General features: G+C 34.3%; 3 protein-coding genes and 1 pseudogene across 6 annotated transcripts; 2 read left to right on the top strand and 2 right to left on the bottom strand.

Annotated features, from left to right (window-relative positions):
• The first annotated feature begins 1,538 nt into the window (after positions 1–1,538).
• Positions 1,539–4,535, top strand: LOC123910806 (NAC domain-containing protein 35). Its single transcript, XM_045962059.1, has 3 exons — positions 1,539–2,037; positions 2,396–2,664; positions 3,428–4,535. Exons 1-3 carry the CDS (start codon positions 1,722–1,724, stop codon positions 4,241–4,243), a joined length of 1,401 nt encoding a protein of 466 aa, XP_045818015.1. The 5' UTR covers positions 1,539–1,721; the 3' UTR covers positions 4,244–4,535.
• A 5,467-nt stretch (positions 4,536–10,002) lies between these two features.
• On the top strand, positions 10,003–12,005 carry LOC123910805 (UDP-glucose 4-epimerase GEPI42-like). Of its 2 annotated transcripts, none has more exons than XM_045962058.1 (6): positions 10,003–10,725; positions 10,874–11,101; positions 11,237–11,284; positions 11,398–11,480; positions 11,581–11,672; positions 11,772–12,005. In XM_045962058.1, exons 1-6 carry the CDS (start codon positions 10,222–10,224, stop codon positions 11,786–11,788), a joined length of 972 nt encoding a protein of 323 aa, XP_045818014.1. In that variant the 5' UTR covers positions 10,003–10,221; the 3' UTR covers positions 11,789–12,005. The 2 variants fall into 2 exon arrangements, with proteins under 2 accessions (XP_045818014.1, XP_045818013.1); XM_045962057.1 differs by having other exon boundaries at positions 10,013–10,725; positions 11,203–11,284.
• Positions 12,006–12,589: 584 nt separating this feature from the next.
• LOC123910804 (GTPase Der) lies at positions 12,590–19,563 on the bottom strand. 3 transcript variants are annotated; one of them, XM_045962055.1, is made up of 8 exons: positions 19,194–19,563; positions 17,285–17,482; positions 16,556–17,178; positions 16,171–16,397; positions 14,532–14,657; positions 13,805–13,990; positions 13,384–13,521; positions 12,590–13,297 (listed from the first exon to the last, which is right to left on the bottom strand). In XM_045962055.1, the coding sequence occupies exons 2-8, from the start codon at positions 17,296–17,298 to the stop codon at positions 12,977–12,979; spliced, it is 1,635 nt and encodes a 544-aa protein (XP_045818011.1). In that variant the 5' UTR covers positions 17,299–17,482; positions 19,194–19,563; the 3' UTR covers positions 12,590–12,976. The 3 variants fall into 3 exon arrangements, with proteins under 3 accessions (XP_045818011.1, XP_045818010.1, XP_045818009.1); XM_045962054.1 differs by adding an exon at positions 18,767–18,933 and having other exon boundaries at positions 16,556–17,482; positions 19,194–19,536; XM_045962053.1 differs by having other exon boundaries at positions 16,556–17,482.
• Positions 19,564–19,706: 143 nt separating this feature from the next.
• LOC123910803 lies at positions 19,707–21,287 on the bottom strand (annotated as a pseudogene).
• Positions 21,288–23,907: the final 2,620 nt, after the last annotated feature.

Below are 23,907 nucleotides of genomic sequence, written 5' to 3'. Positions count from 1 at the left end.
CTAGCCTATCTTGCTGATCACAAGTCACAACAAAGAATTCACTCTTGATTCATTTTCTACAAAGTACTATAATTATTAGCTTCACCACCTAATTAACCTAACAATTTTGATGTTTGATGAAAAATTGGTTTACTTAAAACAGTTTTAGAGCTGACATAGTCCATTGGAAAGAAGAGGAGAGATCCAGAGAGAACACAAGTGTTTTATTATTCTTTTAAAATTCAGCGGATGGAATGCGACTCATGTATAGCATAGTGTGATTACAAACCACATCAAAATTTGTAAGAAAAATTATATATTTTGTGTCAAAATATAAGTAAAATTTACTTTTTTTTTTAGGTTTTAGTTAATATATTTGATCTATAATATAAATCAGATACATTAATTATATAATAAATCTAGAAAGTAAATCTTACTTATATAGTTTGTCATAGAGAGATTATATACAAAAAATGAAAGAGAAAAAAAAATCATATTTATATAATAAATCTAGAAAGTAAATCTTACTCATATAGTTTGTCACAGAGAGATTATATACAAAAAATGAAAGAGGAAAAAAAATCATATTTCATTTTCTTTCTCCGACTCATTCTCAATCATGTTTCTTTCTCCGTCCCCATAGACGACAAATTCTTCCCTAATTCCCTAAATCATATATTTTATAAAAAGATATGTTTTTGGAACAATTAACAATAATGTTATTTTAGCCCATTTTTAATAAATAAATAATATACGATTTTCATTGTAAATGTATTACATAAAACAATATTATTTCTTATTTTAGTCACACCAATATTTTATGTTTGAATCCGCTTCAATGTAACGGTAAATATTCATATGGATAAACATATATAATATAAAGAAACGTGTCCATAAATCCAATCTCAACTTTCATTTTATATGTGTGTGCGTTTTTCGATAGTTTTTCATTTTGTCCATCTACTAAATATAATATAGAGAAATACAAAATTTCAGCACTTAGTGTCCCTATCATTTAAACTAGGAAAAAAATAAGATCTATATTATATTCTTCTTTGTAGAAAATATTTCTTTTTTCTTTTATCAAGTAGTCTAGTGGCTATAAATTTTCATCTTAAGATGAATAAGTGGGATAATCAGTGTCAAACCCTGATGTTCTGCATATATAATACAATGTCGTAGATTGACGAGACAAAATATATTATATATTTTAACGGGAGCAAAAGAGACGCTGAGTGTTTTAGGTGAGATAGGATATTTTTGTATTACAAACTTCCAAATAATATATTTTGGAGAACATAGAAATATTAAGGAATTCGACTTATGGTAATTTACACTCATGTCATCGATCCAGTAGTATATCTTTGGTAATTAGGGTGGAAGAAAGGTCCAAGTGCACCGCTTTTTGGGCTGTGTCCACCCTGTCGCTTCTAAAAAGTCATTTTCTCATCACATAGCTAGAGTGAGTCTCTCCCAATGTAGGGCCCATAACTCAATAACTCTACTTGTTCTATTTTCCTCATCAATCTATATTTTTTCTAAAAAAAAAAACATTTAATTGGGATACATGTAAAATATCAATCTCTTGTCTCTGATTGATTAATTAATTAATTAATTAATTTGCCTAACACTATACCGTACTAGCACACACTATTGAAAATGAAAAATTATGTAATTATTAAGTAGTATAAATGAAAGAGGGGAGAGAGAGCAAAGGGAAGTTAGTTAGTTAGAGAGAGTGGATGGCAATAGCAAGAGCAGTATCACCTACCATGAGCATGAGAATGAGCTTGAGCCATAGTCATGAAGATGGAAATAATAATACTACTACTACCAATTCTAACGACAGCAATACTAAGGCAACTACAGTAACAGCAGTAGTTGATGATGATGATGATGATCACGAGCATGACTTGGTTATGCCTGGTTTTCGTTTCCATCCAACTGAAGAAGAGCTCGTGGAGTTCTACCTTCGCCGTAAGGTGGAGGGAAAACGTTTCAACGTTGAGCTTATTACTTTTCTTGATCTTTATCGCTATGACCCTTGGGAACTTCCTGGTATATATATATATATATATATACTTCATGATGAGAACTTCCCCTTTCTTGAAGCAATATATCATTCTGGAATCTCTCTTCTTCTTTTTTTGTTGCTATCCCCTCTCTTTAATTTAATGTTTTATATACAATACCATATATATACTCTTCTTCTTTGACTAACTTTTTCTTTTCTTTATTATAAATTTCTTAGCTAACTTTCTTTTCTTCATATATATATATATTGAGACTTGAGAGAGAGACGTGAGTCTATTTAATTTAATAATTCTCATACATACACATACACGGTTAATATAATATTAACTAATTCAATTATGTGATTGAATTTTGATATATATGAATTTGTATGAGCCTGCAGCTTTGGCAGCAATTGGAGAGAAGGAGTGGTACTTCTATGTGCCTAGAGATAGGAAGTATCGGAACGGCGATCGTCCCAACCGAGTAACTACTTCTGGTTATTGGAAGGCAACAGGAGCTGATAGGATGATTAGAACTGAAAACTTCCGTTCAATTGGATTGAAGAAAACCCTAGTTTTCTATTCTGGTAAAGCTCCTAAAGGTATAAGAACCAGCTGGATTATGAACGAGTATCGCTTGCCTCAACATGAAACCGAAAGATATCAAAAGGTATATTATTAATTCATTTTCTACTTACAATTCAAAATATATTAATTAATTATTTCTTCTACTTCTAAGTTCTAATACCAAATAGTACTCTCCAAGGAATCCTTATTCATTTTTCTTTCATGAGATGATACTATTGAAACCGTGTCTTTGGTTTTATTTTAAAGAATCAACCCTAGTTTTGAAGAGCGTTATATTATTATATGTCTTGATTTTTGGTCATTTTTAAACTCTTTATAGCTATTTTAGAATCCATTATAGGTGTTGTAAGCTTGATTTCGAAACCGTAGATAGATCCAAATCTATATATAGCACACCAAAACAGTAGTAGTAGTAGCTGCGTGAAACTTGCAGCCGCCACCACCAATATACTACATATTCAAATACAGAAGCCAATTTGCAAGAAGGAAGTATCAATTAATTAATAGGCGATAGAAAGAAGAAGAAAAATTATATATGTGGAAACAGTGGCCAAAATGTTTGCAACAACTATCACCGTTTGTGATTAATTCACACTCTCTCTCTCTCTCTCATGCATGAATTTTGAATTCTGACCAGAAATTAATTAATTCCTTTCATCTCTCGTGATCACACTCATGGTGGGTGCAGGTAGACACTACTGTACCTTTTTTTTTTTTTTTTATAATTTCTAATTTCACCTATTTAATTAATTAATCAGTGTTCATGATTCAAATATACATGCAATGCATTGAAGTTAATATCATGTCATCAATAATAATAAGTTGAATTAATTTTGAATTTGAAGGGTGAGATATCTCTATGCCGTGTATACAAGAGAGCTGGAGTAGAAGATCATCCTTCCCTCCCTCGTTGTCTCCCAATCACCAGACCATCATCTGCAAGAGGTTCTTCACATAATAATTCAGACAAGAAGCAGAATGAAATATTGGGAATGGGATTTGTTGTTGGACAATCATCAAAGACACTAGTAATTGATCATGATGATGATAATGATGATGATCAAATACTTAACAAAATGGATGGAGGAGGAAGCAGTAGCGCCGGTGCCACCCACGGTAATTCTTCAGATCATGATCATGTGACAACAGCTCTTGGACTTTCCAAGTACAGTCCTCCTCCTCCTCCTCATCCTCATAATTACCGTACAGAGGAGGAAGAACAATTGATGATGATGCAACATCAACAGGCACCTAGGCAATTAGTACAATATGCAGCTGCAGCTGGAAACTCTTTGTTTGTCCCAGCTGTCTGTGGTGGCGCCATTTCAACGTCGGCAGCAGGAGCGAGTTGTTCTTCTAATAACGGTAGTACTGCAAGTGCTGCAATGATGATGGATGAACTCAACAGACTTGTAAGTTATCAACAACAGCAGCAATACTGTTACAATGTTCAAAACAATATTATTAATCCTCCTAATCCAAATCCCAATAATCATCATTTCTCTACTTTGCTGATGCAACCAATGTCTCTACCAAATCAACTACCAGCTGCAACTGCAACAACTTTCTCTGACCGACTGTGGGACTGGAATCCAATCCCTGAGGATCATAATCATAATCACCCCAACAGTAGTAGTAGTAACACTACCTCCTTCAAGTAATAATCACTAATTACTCAGTTCTATATATAAGTTTTATAATTACTATAATTAATTATATCTATATATATGCATCGACCTAGCTACTAGCTACAGTATATTGCAAATGCATATATATTGATGATACATGACCCAGTTGATTTCAGTTATATATCAACTTTATATGTAGGTTGTAATTTCCTAATACTCTGATTATTATTCGGCCAGTATCTTTAGATTTCAATAACATATATATAATTGTATCATCACTCATTTTCATCACTCGTTAATTATATATCCATATCTTCCTATATATAACCACTATTAGCTTTTCTTTAATTCCATCTGTTATGTATCCACACTACTATATCTGATTAATTAATGATAGAATTAGTTAATTATATGAATTTCATATTCTTTTTTATAAATAAAAAAAGAAAACTTGGTTGATTAATTTTTCCCTTAAGTGATTTAATTAGTTGTCCATCACAACAAGAAATAAAAAGATTTTCATTCTCTTTACACTATTGTGTACAAAGCTAATCTGAAGTGGAGGATATGATGAAATGAGTGACTCCATTGCCTGCATGAAATTCTTGACCGGTTGTTTGGAGGCTCTTGTGTTTGTTTTTCTTGCTGGTTGATTTTTGTCTCTCCTTTTTTTGGAAGGGGTCGTCTTTAGATCTTCATGTGGTGGTGATTAGAAGTGTTAGCTTTTGGTGTGTTTTCTTATAGAACTGCATAGAGTTTGTTCGGTGTTGGCAGGATGTACTTCTGATACCCCTTTGCATTCTGAATTTTATCTTCTTTTTTTATTATTATATATAATATGCCAAAAAAAAGTGTGTGTTTTTAGATCAATGCATAGATAGACTGAGTGGAGTTTTTTTTAGTGTCAAAAACAATATGTTACATTCTCACAAAGAGCGATCAAGTTTGATCATATATGTACTATTTATATATATTGGTTAGATCATATATTTTTACTAATAAATAAAAATAAATGTTAGTACATAACATGTTATTTGATTTATTTTAATAAATATTTTTAAAATATTAATTTTTTATAATTTTTAATAATATAATGATCAGAATTATGCATTGATATTTGCAAAACAATTAAATAAATAAGTTGAGATCTGACGGGCAAAGTCCTCTCAAGAAATGCTAGACAAAAACAAAAATAAAATAAAACAAATTGCAAAGAAAAAACAAGGAAAGTATACTGTTTCAAAAAAAAAAAGGAAAGTATACATACATATTTACAAAGAGAAGAATTACACATAAAATACATCTTTGCTAAGGAAAAATAACAATCATAGAAGCTAATCAATTTTAATTTTAAAAAAAAAAAAAACTATATATTCGATTGCTTAAAGAATTTTTTCTTAAAATATGGAGAGTAGAGTGTCATTATTATGTCTAGGTTATGTTTGACATCATATAGTAATTAAAATAAAATTGAAATGCAAACAAAATAATATTAGTTTTGCATATTCAAAACAAGAATTGTAGCCTCATTTTTTAACCAATTAAATAGAAAAGCAAAATTTGGAGGATTCCTCTTTAGAGGGGGTACGGTGATACTCCGTTGGCTACGGTCTGGCTGTTGTGGCATCATTAAAGGTAACTGTTTTTCTTGGCAGCATTTTCAGGACAGAATGTCTACGCGTCAGAACCTGTTAAGACGTAGAGCGTGATTACAGAGGCTAATGACGGAGTCGGTTGATCACCTTCTTATTACTTGTGAATTGTGATATGACATGCTCAATGTGGTATAATGTCTCCAGGTGGTTAGGGAGAGTTTGTGTCCACCCGGGATATTGTCACATTATTTGAAAGTTTTATTGAGCTAGGGACTGGGAGGCGGGTTAGGTTAGGTCGGGCTCTACTTCGGCATGTTAAGTTGTTGGTCGATCTGGACCTCCCGAAATGATGTTATATTGCTTGCGGATTTTTGACAGTTAAAAATATTCTAGTGGAAAGGATGAAACTCTTGTCCTGAAAATGGTTTATATGTAAAAACCCTAGTAGTCATTGCTCCTTCTATGAATGTGAGGTACAACCTTTCTTTGTGTTTGGCTCAACATATAGCTTGGTGAAGGAGTGGTTGTCTGGACTGTTGAGATCCTGGTTGGTTTGTTCTTCTTGGTGGTTCCCTCCTTCAAGAGTGTCCTTCTTTGTCCCGAAGTTGATGGGTGTTTTGAGGAGTTTTTTGTGGATGATGAAAACTCCATTGTTTAAATAAAATAAAAAGAAGTAATGCTATTTAAAATGTACAAAAAAAAATAATAATAAACTCCATCTGTCTGTCAATATTATAAGCCATTTTATAAAATAAATTTGTTTCATTTTGTGTTTACAATATTAAAATGTTTTATAATCGGTTTCGACTCTTGTATTAACTGTATGTAAGTCAAAAAAAATCTGTATTTCTAAATTTATGTGTCAAAATCTTATAAAATAATTTCACCATTTTGTCATAAAGAAAAATTCACCCCTTAAATAATGAAATAAGAAAGTGTAAGACTATTTCTTCTGTATTTCACCATTTATCTTTCCACTTGACAAAAGAAAACTTTAATAGCAGTAATGAAACTAAAATCCTATAGATAGCCTTTGGGAGCCTAGCTAAGAGCATCCAAGATTAGATTAAATTAAATAAATGCACTTTTTTGTTAGAAGAATTGATAGACTATGAAAATTTAATGTACAATATTAATTGTAGACCTAATCTAGCTAGTTACTTGAATTTTTAACATCATTTTTTTTTTTTTTGGATTAGATTGAATTTTTTAATTAACACCATCTAAAAAACTATTGTGATCTTAGCTAGCAATTTTACGAGTAAACACATTTACCAAATGTATTTTAATATATAATTAATATAAGAAAGCAAATTTAATTCATTTCAATGAAAACTGGGGATGAAATAATAAAATGGGGATTAAGGGGTGGAATGAGTAGCTTTTTTTTTATAAGCGTGGGATGAGTTGTTTAATTGGTCAATTTAGTTGAGCTAATGGTTAAGGTGTAGAAGGTCCAGGGTTCAAGTCTTGGCAAAGGAGAAAAAACTAACATAACATTGTAATACTAACAACTAACATTGCTTATCAAATATCAATCGTTAGTTGGTTCAGTTGTGATTGGCGCTGAACTTGGTAGGAAGGATCACGATTCGATCCCCACAACTGCGATCGGGAGGAGGTTGAAACCACTTGATGCCAGAACTGACCTCCGAACCGGATTAAACCAGTGGTGAAAAGCCAAAAAAAAACATTGCTTATCAAATAAATAAAAAAATAAATAAAAATAAAATGGGGATTAAGATAGTGATCTACCGATTATGAATTTTACGAAATTCAATGTTGGATTGAAAGTTTATATCGTATTGATCATTCATAAATTTTTTAAAATTTTTTAAAAATCATTTGATATGTTATTGAGACTCATCAAGATTTACGTTATTTAATAAACCGTTAATCTTAATTTGTCTCAATAACATATCAAATGATTTTTAATTTTTCTAAATTTTTCTATGGATGATCTATATGATATAAACTTTCAATACAACGATGAATTTTATAAAATTCATATTCGTTATAATATTATGAGTGACTGATCACCATGGACCACTTTATTAAAATTTACCGTATCCGCTGACTATAGTGAACAATTTGTCAAAAAAGAAAATTATAGTGAACAATCACGTGACTCAATTAAATATTCAGATTTTGGCTTGTCTCAAAAGTGACATCCATGGAAGTGGTTATGAGCTTGCCCAGTAGTTAATATCTTGAGATATAGATGTTTCTCTATTGATGTTTTAACAATTTTTAATACATAGATTATGATAATTTGGTTTTTTCTTCGTCTGATCTTATTACTTTTCCCTTCTTTTTAGTCTATTGAAGTTACTTGAAATCACTACCTCCAAATTGTTTTTCTTTCTCATGTAGTTAAATAAGTATGTTTTCACATATTTGTTTATTTTTTATTTTCCATTTTAGTGCAGATTATTTTTTTTGGTGTGGTATTCATTTTTTTTAAATTAAAGAATTAGTTTTGTTTAGTGCAAATTCAATGACTCATGTAAACTTATGCAATTTGCTGTTTTATGTTATTAACATGTAGTTTGTTCCCAGATTAATCGTTTTTGTGTTTATTGATTTTTTTATAAGGTTCACTAATTAAAGTGCAAACTGAGTTCGCACTTTAATTAGTGAATTGAGTTTGAGTTCTGACTCTAAGTAGTGAACTTTGTTTTTTCATAATATATTTATTCACGGGGACATGACGGATGCAAATATTGGGGTAAAATCACTACTTAAAGTGTGAACTGAGTTCGCAACTTAAGTAGCGAGCGGGTGGTAATTTAGAAGGGCACGAGATACTGGGTGCAAAAAGAAATACATAAACAAAAAAACCTTTTATGTGGGCACCTTCCAAATTTGACTTGGCCCAATTGAGTATACCATGACCTGTGGTTGGAAAGCCCAAATTGACACTAAAAATGTAAAAGAAAAATACATATTAATCAACTCTCACAAAACTTTGCTCATCGTATTATGCCAGTACTAGTATTAGGTCACCATGCATAAAATTTTGGATTACTTCTTTCCGCATGCTGGATCATAGCCCTTGTTCGTGAATATTCACTTCTTAAAATTTTACACAAATTATTGAAGTTTATTGTTCGCAATATGGATTGTGGTCATGGTTCCACTTTAATTTCTTTATTAGCAATGTCCCTTTCATCTTAGTTGTGTTGTTATGGTTGATTTGTGGGGATTATCACCCCTAAAATGATCGTTGTTTAGTTTCTTTTTTTGGGCTTAAACCTCTTTGTTTCCAAAATAAAATAAAAAGTCTTACTCCTATTTATTTTTGCTTGCAAACAAAGTAACTATACTTTTAATAGGAACAATTACTAGCTCCATATATACATAAATATAAATATATTGTTTTTTTTTTTGACATAAAATATAAATATATTTTTTTTGAAAACTTGGTATCCGGCCTTAGGACCGACTAATCCAAGGGGACCAATCCCACCGCCCACTTATTCCTATTTATTTTTGCTTGCAAACAAAGTAACTATACTTTTAATAGGAACAAATACTAGCTCCATATATACATAAATATAAATATATTGTTTTTTTTTTTGACATAAAATATAAATATATTTTTTTTGAAAACTTGGTATCCGACCTTAGGACCGACTAATCCAAGGGGACCAATCCCACCGCCCACTTGCGAGGGCCCCATTTAAAGCCAGAGTTTTTTTTTTGCTCTGTATGGACTTAGCCCACCGAAATTGGCACCAGAGGGAATCGAACCTGAGACCTTGAGAGGAGCATACTCCAAGGACCCAAGCCAACACCACTCGACCAACCCCAAGTGGGTTAAAATATAAATATATTGTTAAATGTTAATCAAACAGTCATTCGTATATTTTCACCGACGACTTCTTATTAAAATGTTGATAATGCAATTAGAGGTTAGAGAAAAAATGCATGCGATCAAAAAGTGGAATCAATCTAACAGTAACTTGCGCAGAAAGTTAGAAATTAGATCCAGACATCTCAACAAGTTAGCATTAACTTTTCTAACACCGCAAAGTGGTGCAGTGTTGCTTTTAGCTTATTGATTTAAAATGAAACATTACAATATGAGGTTGAAATTAGTTGTAAGTTATAACATTAACATAACATGAACATGTGTGTATATAATTAAGTGGACAAGTATGTTTTATTTTGCTTTGAAACTTATGTTATTGAATCAGAGAAGTAATTGATGAATGTAGTGATCCGTCGTTGCCTTATGTGTGATTGAGGACACTACATTCAACCATAAATTAATCATTATCATAATTTAATAAAAAAAACAAATGGAACGTCAATTTGAAATAATGTTGAAAGCAGGGCAAGGGATATAAAAATAAGGTGCATGGAGGAAGGGAGGGAGTTGGAGATTGGGAAGAGGAGAGGGAAAGGATAGAGATGGTGTGCGCGGCGCAACGCCTATCCTTGGAGAGGAAAACGATAATGGTAACTGGTGGGGCAGGGTTCATTGGATCTCACACTGTGGTTCAGCTTCTCAAACAAGGCTATACAGTTTTCATTATAGACAATCTCTACAATTCTGTCATGGAAGCCGTCCATAGGGTTCGGCGTTTGGTGGGTCCTCAACTGTCCAATAACCTCCACTTCCACCACGTTGATCTCCGTAACAAGCACGACTTGGAGATTATATTCTCTAAAACAAAGTTCGATGCTGTGATCCACTTTGGTGGTTTGAAAGCGGTGGGAGAAAGTGTTGCGGAGCCACGCAGATATTTTGATAACAATGTGGTTGGTAGTATCAATCTTTTTCAAGTTATGGGTAAGTTTCAGTGTAAAAAGATGGTATTCTCATCGTCTGCAGCGGTTTATGGGCAACCAGATGAAATTCCCTGCGTTGAGGACTTTCACTTGCAGGCCATGAATCCATATGGAAGAACCAAGGTACTTTTACTCATTCATCACTCAATGATAATATCCATTACATTAATAATGTTACTTAAGTTGGCATGCATATATATATGATTCAGAAATGCAATTTAGTATAAGTAATTTTTTGTTGGAAACACACTATCGAATGGTATTATGGCAGCTTTTCGTGGAAGAGATTGCACGAGATATTCAAAAGGCAGAACCAGAGTGGAGGATTATATTATTGAGATACTTCAATCCAGTTGGGGCGCACGAGAGCGGTGAGATTGGGGAAGATCCAAGGGGCATCCCCAATAATTTGATGCCTTACTTAACCCAAGTTGCAGTTGGAAGATTGCCGGAGCTCAACGTTTATGGTCACGATTATCCCACCAAAGATGGCACTGCGGTTCGTATCTTAATTCCCATGTCATATTGATATATATATATCTACCAAGTAGCACCAACATATATATATATACATTCCAATGTTAATAATGTGTGAATCAGATACGGGACTTTATTCATGTAATGGACTTGGCAGATGGTCACATTGCTGCCTTGCAAAAGATTTTTGCGACAGAAAAAATCGGTTGGTACCTACCTACTACTTTACTTTCTTTTCTATTTAAATAAATAAACGTTTCTTGTTTATTTTAATTGTAGATTAGAGCTAACAGGGACTTAATTGTTATTATTAATTAGGTTGTAGTGCCTACAACTTGGGAACCGGACGCGGGACATCAGTGCTTCAAATGGTTGCTGCATTTGAAAAGGCTTCTGGCAAGGTTTTTTTAAAAAAAAATATCTTCTGTTCTTCTGTCACATATATCTGTTTCTGAAAGTATTGTATTCTCAATTTGGCTCTTGGATTCGTTCGTTTTGCAGAAAATCCCTATTAAAATGTGTCCCAGGAGGCCCGGAGATGCTACTGCTATCTATGCATCTACACACAAGGCGGAAAATGAACTTGGTTGGAAGTAAGTAGTACTCTACATACTTACTTGGATTATTGCATTCTTTTTAATTAATTTAACTAATAAAGGAGTGTGCATTATTTATTTATGATGGACTCACAGGGCAAAATACGGTATAGAGGAGATGTGCAGAGACCAATGGAACTGGGCAAGCAACAATCCATGGGGGTACCAGCTTGATATTGGGTTGGGAAATGGGAATCATTGAATTTGAATTGCTTCCATTAGTAATATACTTGATGCTTAATCCTCCTACTATCCTCTCACTTTTTGTATTGTGTTGTGCCCTTCTTGAGACACAATTTTTTATGTTTCTTTTGTTTTTACATACAACAATACAATTGATTCTTTACACTGTATTGCCATTGCCATAAATACTGGTCACATTATGACTTTTGCACCTTTAGAAAAAAGCTCTTTAATAAAATAAGAGAATGAATAAATAATCAAATGTTTCTTCAGTTATATAGAATATAGACCATTGATTCTCCAAATTTCCCAATGCCATTTGGGGGTTGCTTATTGCTACCTATGTTTTCTACACAGACTAGACTAAGGTAAATCTTTAATAATCATTTTGGTTCAGAGATTAATAAAAATTTCCCTTTAAATATACTTGAGCTTTTATCTACAATTCGCTTTCCTAGATCCATTCTGAAACTAATATGAGATGAATATGGTTTCCGATTGAATGGAGTTTCAAACTCCCAATTTTTGTTTAAGTTGTTTGATTCCTTTATAGCATGAATATTTTGTTTTAATTCCTGTAAATTAGAGTCTCTATTTGTCTCAAAATTATTCAAGTAATCAAATCGTATAAATAATAGCTCAGAACTATTTAAAATTTATAATAATAATAATCACTTAATTCGCCTCTTATTTGGTTGCCATGGCAAACATTTAACACCGATTCACAATCATTTTGTCCCAGAACTATTTCTGTTATATCATGGCATGAGATAATATTTTATAACTAAAACCAACCCATCATATTTTAGTTCTAGTCTTATGTATATACAAGTTCAGCACATTTGAAATTGTGCTTAAATCATTACCACAAGTGGTTCAAGAATTCCGGGTCAAGTTTATGCACGGAAAAATAAAACTAAAAATTAATAAAAGTGGGCATCTAATAGCCCTTTGCTTGTAATATTGTTTACCGTAGTCCCGGGCGGCACAAGCAGAAGTCAGAAATATTTCCTTCAGTCAAACACTTGTTCGGAGTTTCCAAAGTATGAAAACAAAGGGTCTATAATTAGAGGGTATCCAAGCTTCCTTTTGCAATTATTTGCAGAATGGGGAGATGATCATGCCTTTGATTCAACTAAGTCGCCTCTATCTCTCTTGTCAGACTTGACCCTTTCAGTCACTCTGCCTATTGGATGGCTACTCTTGCTACTTCCACCGGCATCTTTCTTAGCGATAGCACGTTGCATGATCCGTATAGGAATTCCACCCAAATCGAAGTCATCTTTCAAGGATTTTGTTAAGAACCTGATGTCTGTATCAGAAAGCTTAGTCTTCCCGCTCACAAATGCAACAAACGTAGGTGGTCGAGCCTTAACCTGAGTAAAATACTTGATCTTAGGCTGTGCTGCCTGGTCTTTCCAAGAATGCCTACTCATAACCTGATCAAAAACAGCCAGGAGAAAGAATATTTACTACCAATTGCACGTTTTACTCTGCACATAGTGGCAATTGAAGCAGCTTGTACCTTTTTCAACCATCGGTTAAGACGAGCTGTAGATAGTCTTGTACACCATTTTTCGTATGTATCAATGACCTGATGCAAGACAGTTGTACGGCCCCTTCCCTCCAATGCTGAAATGAATACTACTGGGATTCCGGTAACCTGTTGAAAATTGCCAATACTCAATGGTAAATCACAATACAAACAATGGGTAAAGTTTGTTATTCATTCACTTAAGCAAAGAAATAGATATGCCGGGGACTGTATGATAAGTCGGTAACCTCACAGATTTTGTTTGTTCTTGTTTTCAATTTCAACTGTATCTATTTTAATATCATATTCATGTCAAAACACATAATTTTTACGTCTATTTTGAAAAAGGCAAACATTTTAAACATCGTGTATAATAGTCCAATTTATAGAAGCTCATAACTACATAGCAAACCTGAGGTATAATTGTCTGTATTTCGTGTTGAACAGCCTCGAGAATCTGCTCGTAGGATGATGATTTGTTTTTGCCCCTTAGAAGGTCCATCTTGTTCACAATCACAACCAGACCACGTCCCTCTTCCACGGCTCGTCTGGCTATAACTACTTCAGCATGTTTCATACTTCGTTTAGCATTTACTATCTGGTCAACATAGATGTTCCAATAAAAAAATCTTATAACACAAGATTAAATATCTAATTAATACCTGGAAATTATGGAAGAGAGACCTTTCCGATTGATTCCGTTTTTAATAGAGGGTGTTACAAACACAACACATACTTCACATCCATAAAAGCACCAAGTGCATAATAATGGACAAGATAACTTCAATTAAGGGGTAAACCAAAAATTATGGGACTGAAGCAGGATACATATATCTTTCATCAGAGAGAACAAACCACCCTGGAACTATTGATTGAGTCTTCAATGAAAATGAAAAAGTATTTGGGAAAACAATCAGCAAAATCCAAAAATCTTAGTAGATTCAAAATTTGCACCAGATAAACGAATTACTAGAACAATTACATTTTAATCGGCTCAAACATGTTTTCAATTATTATAAATGTGTGAACTAAATTAGAACAATAAACATCAATGCATATAAACTAAGCATGCTAATATATTGGTTGATTATATCACATTTTGGCACCATTGTCTGAAACATGCAATATAAGTGGCATACCTCATCAGCATCTAGTACCAAAGCAATTATATGAGCCCGGAGTAGACTCTTTCTTGATTGCATAATGCTCAAGGATGATGCTCCTTTCTCCAGTTTTGTCCTCTGCAACCAACCAGCGGTATCAACCTGAATGACAGGAAAACATGATAAATTTTAAGAATGTAATGGGAGTTTCAATATTAAATGTTTACTTTGAGTTTATGATAGATACTGAAAAATGAAAGATAACAAAAAGGAAAAATTCACTGTAATGATAAAGAACTTCAGCCCTGTATCAAAGTGATATCAGGTTATGGGTTCTTTAAAATGAAAAGATGAATAAAGAAGAAAGAAGAAAACAAAATAGCCAGGGCAATCAGAGATATCGGGTCCTACCAACATATTCTATCCAAAAGACTGTCGACTAATTCCATAATATCTCCCCCAATTCACACTCTCACCCTATGCCCCTTAGTCACACATCCACTATCTGCCTTACTGGCAACACAGCAGTTACTGGAGACCTTTTCCAATTCTCTACCTAGGTTACAATTCACGGCATTGCACCTCCACTTTCTCTATCTTTAGATTGATAGCATGACCCTTCTCTCTCCTTGGGGGAAACCCATTGGGCTCCTAAGAAATGCAAGTTAATTTTTTCAAATTAATTCCCTCGAATAAAAGTTAATTTTTTCTCTTCTTCCAGACATTGTTGTATTGTACAATTATATATAATACCCCTCTCCTTCATTTTGCAAGGCCTTGATCAATGGTTCTCCGAGACACTTGTGCTTTACAAAGGAAAGGACCACCCATGAAACAAGAAGGAATTGCTCAAAGAATCTATCTAGGTGACATCAAGTATTGGGTACTAGAAAATGAAAAGAATGTAGAAGAGAGGAGTAAACAAAATAGTCAGGCAATTAGAGAGTGCTCAGTCTCTCCAAAAGAATCCCGACTATTTCCAGCCTTATCTCCCCCCAATTAACACTGCTCCCCTTTGCAACCAAATAACACCCCCACTAGCCCCCCTAAAGCCAACTCAACAATTCGTTACCTAGGTGGTTGTCTTTTTTCTTTTATCTCACTGGTTCACAATTCCCTGTATCACATTGCCTCTTTATTCTTATGTACACCTTAGTTATTTTACGGGTCTGGTCGGTTTATTACATATATATTAAAGCGGACCCTGTTCAATTTGACAATTAAATTAAGCAACTTCAATCAAAATACTAATTTGGATGCTTACAACCATGAAGCAGCATGGTTGACAATTAAATATGCAATTGATGTGTTAAAAATAGAGATTTAAAACTAAGGAAAATCAAAATTGTAGCAAGTTGGTCTTTTAGCTGAACATGCTTGAGTGCTTGACAAATTGTGCAATACTTCCCCTGATGATGTATATAAAGGGCATTATGAACTTTACAGACAAGACTTGCAAAATTGCATATCGTCAAGGCTACGTGCGGCAAAGAAACACACGTCCCTCGAACGCACACATAATTCAGAAAAGAAACGTGTGAAAGTAATATCTAATTTGAAGGTCAGTTAGAGAAACAAATAACTACTATGTATTCGTCCTACAAAATGTATTCCTTTAAATCCAGTCAGTTTCCAACTCTAACAACACTACCAGAAGTCCAAAACAAAAACTTACCAGATAAATTGTTCTTCCTTGAAATTCAAACTGAGTTCTGATTGCATCTCTTGTCAGGCCAGCTTCAGGGCCCACAAGAACACGCTCTTCTTGCAACAATGTATTTAGTAAGGTTGATTTACCAACATTGGGCCGTCCTACAATTGCTAATTGCAACGGCAGTTTACTTTCGTCAACCTCTGCGGAACTAGTCTCATCACCGCAACTATTCTCTTGAGCACTTTCATCTATGATGAATAACAATTGAATGCAGAATGAAAAGAAGATATAAGACAGCGATACAACAGTGAACTTAATGTTGATAAGTGCAAACTATTACAACCCTTCTTCTCTAGGTATAGTCATAAACAAACTATCAACAAATTGTAAATTGGGGTTTACTTACCATTCAAGAAACGAAGCATATAGTCCTCGAGAACAGGCTTAAGAGACAGAAACAAGCCATGCATACCAAGCCCAGTCTCAGCAGATATAGCAATAGGATCCCCAAATCCTAACCGGGACATTTCATTAGCGGCAGACGCAAGAGAGTCATCGGAATCAAAAAGTGACTCAGATTTATTCATAACAAGAATAGGTTTAATTTGAGGTGCATTCCTGCGCAACCATTTTCCAACTTCCTGATCAAGAGGATGAAGTCCAGCTCTTCCATCAGTGAGGAAGAGTAAAGAGTGAGAGTTAGACAATACATTGGCAGTGAAAGAAGCGGTTCGGTGGAGAATGGAACCGGAAGTGGCTTCAGCTTCCAAGCCAGCAGAGTCCAAAACTCTGAAACGCAAGTGACCTAATTTAGCGACACCTTCACGAATATCGCGGGTGACATGATCATTGGGTGTGTTGTAAACAAGAGCTTCCCTTCGACGAATGAGTCGGTTAAAGAGTGCAGATTTTCCAACGTTAGGTCGTCCGAGAATGATGACAGTGGGGAGGCGAGATATTTCAATTTTAGTAAAATCTAACAACTTGGGTGGTGGATTCTTGCTGCTGCTGGTACAAAAGCCCCTATTACTGAAAATGCGGGTGTGGCGAGTACACCACAAAAGGAATAGATTATAATTAGACATACTCACTCACTCCTATGTTGTTGCTGTTGTGAGAGTTAAGGGTCACTCACTCGTTCTGAAGCATTCTATCAAACAGGTGGTGGGGATGCCGCGGCCCTGTGGGCTAATATGGGATGGCTGTGACGTGTTGGTTCTGATGAAAACCTATTGACATACAGGATCAATAATAATGATTCTTCTCCTCCGTGTACTACTGTAAGATGATGCCCAACCCAAGGCATAAATGGCTGAATCCAACCTATGCCGGACTGCAGTGGCAGAAGATATAAATAGTCATAAATCAAAATAAAATAGGCTCGTCATTTTGTCAACAAAGGGACAATTTGAAATAAGAGAGATGAAACATAATATACCAATAGTGTGCTAAATAAAATTAGGAGGCAAATGCTACAAACCACTTGAAACATAACTATCCAAAGACTACAAACCAAATCAGAAAGCATCCAATATTTCAATACTTACATACAATCTACTTGAAGCATGCATAAGCATGGTAGTCAATCCCGGGCGATCCCAGTGGGATCCCGGTGGAGCAGAGCGGAGCGGAGCTCTGCCGGGACGGGATGGGATGGAGCGGCGCAGCTAAGCTTCTCGGTGGGATCCCAGCAGGTTCCCAGTGGACCGGAGCGGAGCGGGTCCCGGGTTGCCATCCCGGGTTAGGACTGAGATTTTGTTTTCATGGGTTTTAAAGGCCATTTTTGAAATCTCACTCATTTTAGTAAGGGTAAATTTGGTTCTTTACCTTTAAAACTGTTACTTACTCCTAACTAAACCCTAGCCGCAATTCATTCTTTCTCTCACGCTATCGTACATGGTAGTCAATCCCGGGCGATCCCAGTGGGATCCCGGTGGAGCAGAGCGGAGCGGAGCTCTGCCGGGACGGGATGGGATGGAGCGGCGCAGCTAAGCTTCTCGGTGGGATCCCAGCAGGTTCCCAGTGGACCGGAGCAGAGCGGGTCCCGGGTTGCCATCCCGGATTAGGACTGAGATTTTGTTTTCATGGGTTTTAAAGGCCATTTTTGAAATCTCACTCATTTTAGTAAGGGTAAAATTGGTTTTTTACCTTTAAAACTGTTACTTACTCCTAACTAAACCCTAGCCGCAATTCATTCTTTCTAACTAAATTGGTTTTTTGACAAAGATGAAGGTGTTGTAGACTTGAGATTTGTGTTTTTAATTTTTAATTTATGAATGTTTTATGGATTTTGAGATGTTTGTTTAATTTTACATTAATTATATGTTTATAGTATTATTTATGTAATTTATAAATAAATAAAAAATAATAGCGGCATCCCGGCCATCCCGCTCCCCGGGATGCCGCTATCCCAGTTTTGGGGCTGGCCGCTCCGCTCCGGGATCCGGGATTAACTACTATGTGCATAAGCATAGACAGGAATCAAATGCAAGTGATATTTAAACATTTTAAGTTAGTGGAGATTACTGAAGAAAAAATGGCATTGTTTTTCTTCTACTGGGGATAAACCATAATTTTGTTACTCTATAAATCTTAATTAGACTTTACAAGGGTTTACCTTTGGAACTCTCTGATGTCTTCTAGGGACCTTTTCCTCATCAAGCAACAATTGTTGCATTTTAAGGCTATTGTCCTCAAGTTTTGGTATCAGATCATTAGAGTCTTCACCCTCTTTCACAAGAGCTTATTGATATTCTGATTCATGTGCTTAAAATTTTCCTTAAACTACGTCAATACAATAAGGGTTAAAGGGTTCAAAAAGTTCAATCTTTTAATCATGGCTTCTGAACTTGCAAGAAAGACTCAAGAATTGACAGAAATTTATGAATTTTGAGGCCTCAATTAAATATTTGACCATTATAACTTCACAATCTCCAATAACTCCCTTATGCAATGATTTTGAATGCAACAAAGAATCGAAAGAAGAAAAAAAAAAGACTTTTATTATCATCTAATCCCTAAAACAGATTGCGGGGAGGAAGTACCTGAAACTTTGACAATGGAAGAAGGGGATCACCACGACACGATCATAGGGTGGGACTCTGAAACTAAAGAAAACCCATTTTCCTTCGAATTCCAATCGATTCCCTGTTCTCGCGACCTCTGACTTTGATTCCAATGTCTCTTCCGTTGATTTCCACTCTTTCAAACCAAACTCACTTTCCTTCGAATTCCAATCTTCATGGATCTCTCCTTCCGGATACACGAATCATCGGAGATTTTTGATACAGGAGAGGGAGAGTGGATAACGTCGGCTACACGAATCTCAGAGAGAGAGAGAGAGAGCCACGTTTTAGGGTTCTTGAGTAATAGAGGGCAAAGAAATTTGAATTTTTTTTTTAACAACACGAATCTGATTAGCCGTAAGATATATAATGATTAAATAAAATATGATAATTCTGATAATATAAGGTATATGAAAAAAGTTGAGTAATATTAAACGATAGTTCAACAATAATTTTGGATAAATATTCATACAAAGAAAATTATGTTATATTACGGAAGACTTCCTTATAGACCACATTCGAAGTCTTAGTCGTATCTTCACCGTCGTCATCGATGATCAATATTTTTAATCTTTTTCTAGAAGTAACTCTTGAAATTGCAACATACAACTGACCATGTGAAAACACTGGCAACGAAAGATATATCCCAACATGATTTAAAGATTGTCTCTAACTCTTATTAATAGTCATCGCAAAAGAAATTATTATAGGGAATTGTCTCCGTTGAAATTTAAAATGAATTCTCACGTCAGTTGGTGTCAGAGAAAATCTGGGTATGAAAACCTTATCACCAATATTACTTCCTGAAATAATTTTTCCTTCAAAAGCACGTTTTCCCAATCTCGTAATAATAAGTCTTGTTCCATTGCATAATCCTAATTTTTTATTCAAATTCCTTAATAGCATAACTGGAACTCCAACTTTAAGTCAACTTGTGATTTGAAAGTCCCGACGTAGAAATCGTGTTCAAAAATCCGGGAGTATGAACATCATCCACTGTTTGACCAAACATTTTGTGTGAGTGGAGTATCATAACTCAAATATGTTTTTTCTTCACCAGGAATTAATCCAACATATAATCATTTATTGCGTCGACTATTGAATTTTTAGGAGCTAGTATAGCTCTATTTTGGAAATAAGTTATATCGTTCATGTTTTTGTAAAAGTTGGGGATATGTGCTTTCAACGATAGAAGCAAGAGGATCACCTGAATTTGGAATCAATAAATCTGATGGAATGTCAAGTTCTAAATCATCGTTGTTGTCATCTCCAATTTCTCAATCGCCAACACCTAAAACTCATTCAGAAAACAATCTTCTTTGTTCAACGTTTGCACTCGAAGCACCACTGAGAAACCTCGTGTTTTTAATCAATGTTAAAACTTCACAAAAATTCCAAAGAACCGAAGAATTAATAGTAGCATGAACAACTTCTGGCCTTGTACCTTTGGGTATTACTGGTAGAGTTTGTCTAAAATCTCCGCCAAAAACAACAACTTTTCCACCGAAGGGAATGTGTTTATTTTTTTCATCAACAGACTTGAGAATATCTTTTAAAGTTTGATCAACAGCTTCGAAACACTGTTTGTGCATCATTGGTGCTTCATCCCATATAATGAGCTTTGCTTTTTGTATTAATAGCGCCAAATGGCTTTTAGGAATTATGGTACATGTTGAAAACTCGTTGAATGTGATGTTCTACCGCCAGGTATAAGCAATGCAGCGTTCTCACTTGAGGCAACTGTTAAAACTATCTCACATTTTGAGCGTAATGCGGCTGACATGGCCCTCCAGATAAATGTTTTCCCTGTACCACCATAACCATAAAGTAAAAACACACCAGGTTTGTTTTCGTAAACTCTTGTCATGATTGTGTCATATACTTTACGTTGCTCTGAAGTCATATAGTTGACATCAATCTAACATGTTCCTCAGCTAATGATTGTCTGTTATAATTCAATTCGTCGTGTATTAAACTATTTTGTATATCAGGAACTATTGATGTGGCTGCTCTAGGTGTTGGAGGATAATCTTTTAAACTTTTCCCACAACTACGTAACATCGTCTCAATATCTGCTAGTGCATATTGTATCAATTGATTATCGGTTAATATTAAATCTGCAATGTTAAAATCAAAATAATGAATGTGATCGTGATTAGTGACATGTGTGTTTGGTTGTATTGAGAAAAAAAAATTGATTTAGCATAATTGGGTTTGATAATAACTTTCCAAATCACACGTGATAATAACTTTCCAAATCTCACATGATAATTATTCTCTAAATTTATGATCCGGTAGAAAAAAAATCATTGATCAGGAAAGACATAAAAATATTTCGTGATGAATAATATAGTCAACAATAATTTTGATATGATATACTTTTAAAACTGATGGTGCTTATCAATTATTGCACATAATTTTAATCATAATTGGTATACTTGCCATAATGGTTGGAAATATTGTCTTGCACTGAAGGGTTGCGGGTTCGAATCCTTATCAAGACAAAATTGTATTATTTTTTAATAAAAATTGCAAGATAATAAAATGGAGGGAAAACAGGGAAAACAAATTAGGGTTTAGGATTTGCTTGTGTATACAAGCTTATAATATAAAAGATATGGTTATGGAACACCCAAATTAAAAATAGTCATTTTCATACTCTTTGTGAAGAATTAAAAGATCAAGAAGCATCATTAAAAAAAACAAACTTTAACATGAAATGGTTGACTTACAACCCTATTATAGAAGCTTTTCCAGTGGCCAGGCGGCGGTGTGTGTGGTCAAGTTCGAGTCGAGTGAGCAGAGAGAGAAAGGTGGTTTGCCCTTTCTGCTGTTTTTTTTTAAATATTGGGCCAACAGATAAAAATAGATTTTTGTTAATTTTTTTTTACTGGTGTTAAATATATTTTTGAACTTATAAATAGAGAAAAATAGATCAAGTTGGATTATGACATATGAGTTTGATAAATGATTTTTTCTACCCACACCCTAAATAAATCTCTCTCACAAATCTCATTGACGTGTCATTAATTTCAATTAAAGATTGAATTTGAAGGTATTTCATTAAGAGGTTGGTGAGTTTATACTCATTCAATTCTATGACATTGTCTATTTATCTTTTATGGGAAATTTCATGATGATTTCCTGCACGATTGTGTAGGTTAGTGAATATAAATTGAGTTTACATAACCTAAGTTTAAATTTTATGTTTTCTTGCATGATGAACTCCTAACATAGTAAATTTCATGTTTTATTGCTTAGGTTAGTGAATGTAAACTGAGTTTTCTTGCACAATGATCTTGCACAATGAACCGTTAATGCTAAATTGTAAACTGAGTTTACATAACTTATGTAAACTAAACTTAGTTCAGACTTACATCCATAGTTTAGGGGTTTAGGTTAATTAAGTTTATGAAAACTTAAATAAACTCAGTTTACATAATAACATGTAAACTGAGTTTACATAACCACGTAAACTCAATTCACATAATCTTATGTAAACTCAGTTCACACTTACATTTCGTTTTAGTTTTCTTTAATCTATGTAAACTCTCATTACTTATAGTATAGGTTTCTACAACTTACACATGATTTTCAATTGATTTAATTTTCCTTTTTCTTTCTTTCTGTAGTAAATGGACATGGAAAATAAAAATGTTGACGCACCTAGAGATGGAGTGGAACCTCAAAATGCACAATTAGTAGATTCTACAGTTGTATACCACTGACAAAGTGTTTGCTACACATGGTGATTTATTGAAATGGGCTAAAAAAGCTGGGAAGGAAAATGGTGTTGCGGTTGTGATTTATAGGTCTGAAAGAGGCACAGCAAAACCTGGAACAAGGACATAGCTAATTCTTGCTTGTGAAAGAAGCGGAAAGTATAGACTTTGGAAGAACCCTAAACCTGTGAGGGGTAAGTGCACTAAAAAGTTTGAGTGTTCATTAGGATTCTTTCTCACATTATTAATTATGTGATTGTTCCTTGAGTTCTAAATTGTCCACAAAGTCGTGTGCCGAACCAATTTAAAATCATTCCTTACTTTTTTTTTGCCAATCTAAAACCATTGAAACAGAGTAAATAAATTTGAAAGGTACAATTTTAAGGTTATGAAAGGTTTAATTTTTTTTTTAGAAGTTATTACTAACAATTTTCAATTCATTGATCACCCATTTTTGTAAGTAAATGCAATGGTATAGGTGAAAATAATCAAGCTGACATCAATTAGGAAGATTTGGATTTAGTCTAACTCCAACAAATTACATGCATAACCAGGTTAATTTGAACAGAAGAAAAACTGAATAATTTGAACGTACGTAAACTCAGTTTACATATGTACACAAGCAAACTCAGTTTACGTCTCTACGTGAAATGAATTCACGTTAACCACGTCAAACCCAGAAAATCAAAACACAAATCAAAATTGAGAGATGGAACTCAAAATCAACCTAATTTCATAAGGAACTTGCAGCAGATTCACAATCGAACTCAAAGAAATCGCAAACATACCTTTCAAATTGAGTTTCAAAAGCGTATATGGAGATGAACGCGATGTAGATTTGAGCGGCTGAGAACGGCAACGGCGGTTTAAGCGACGACGAGACGACGACAGCTTGAGTTTTTTGGTGTGAATTAAGGAGGAAGGAGATGGATGCAAGAAGGCGTGAGGTTTTTGGATTGTATTGAAAATTT

This window comes from Trifolium pratense, linkage group LG2, assembly GCF_020283565.1.
Source record: "Trifolium pratense cultivar HEN17-A07 linkage group LG2, ARS_RC_1.1, whole genome shotgun sequence".
Taxonomy (NCBI): domain Eukaryota; kingdom Viridiplantae; phylum Streptophyta; class Magnoliopsida; order Fabales; family Fabaceae; genus Trifolium; species Trifolium pratense.
The sequence above is the reverse complement of the archived record's forward strand: the minus strand, read 5'-3'. Positions and strand labels throughout refer to the sequence as shown.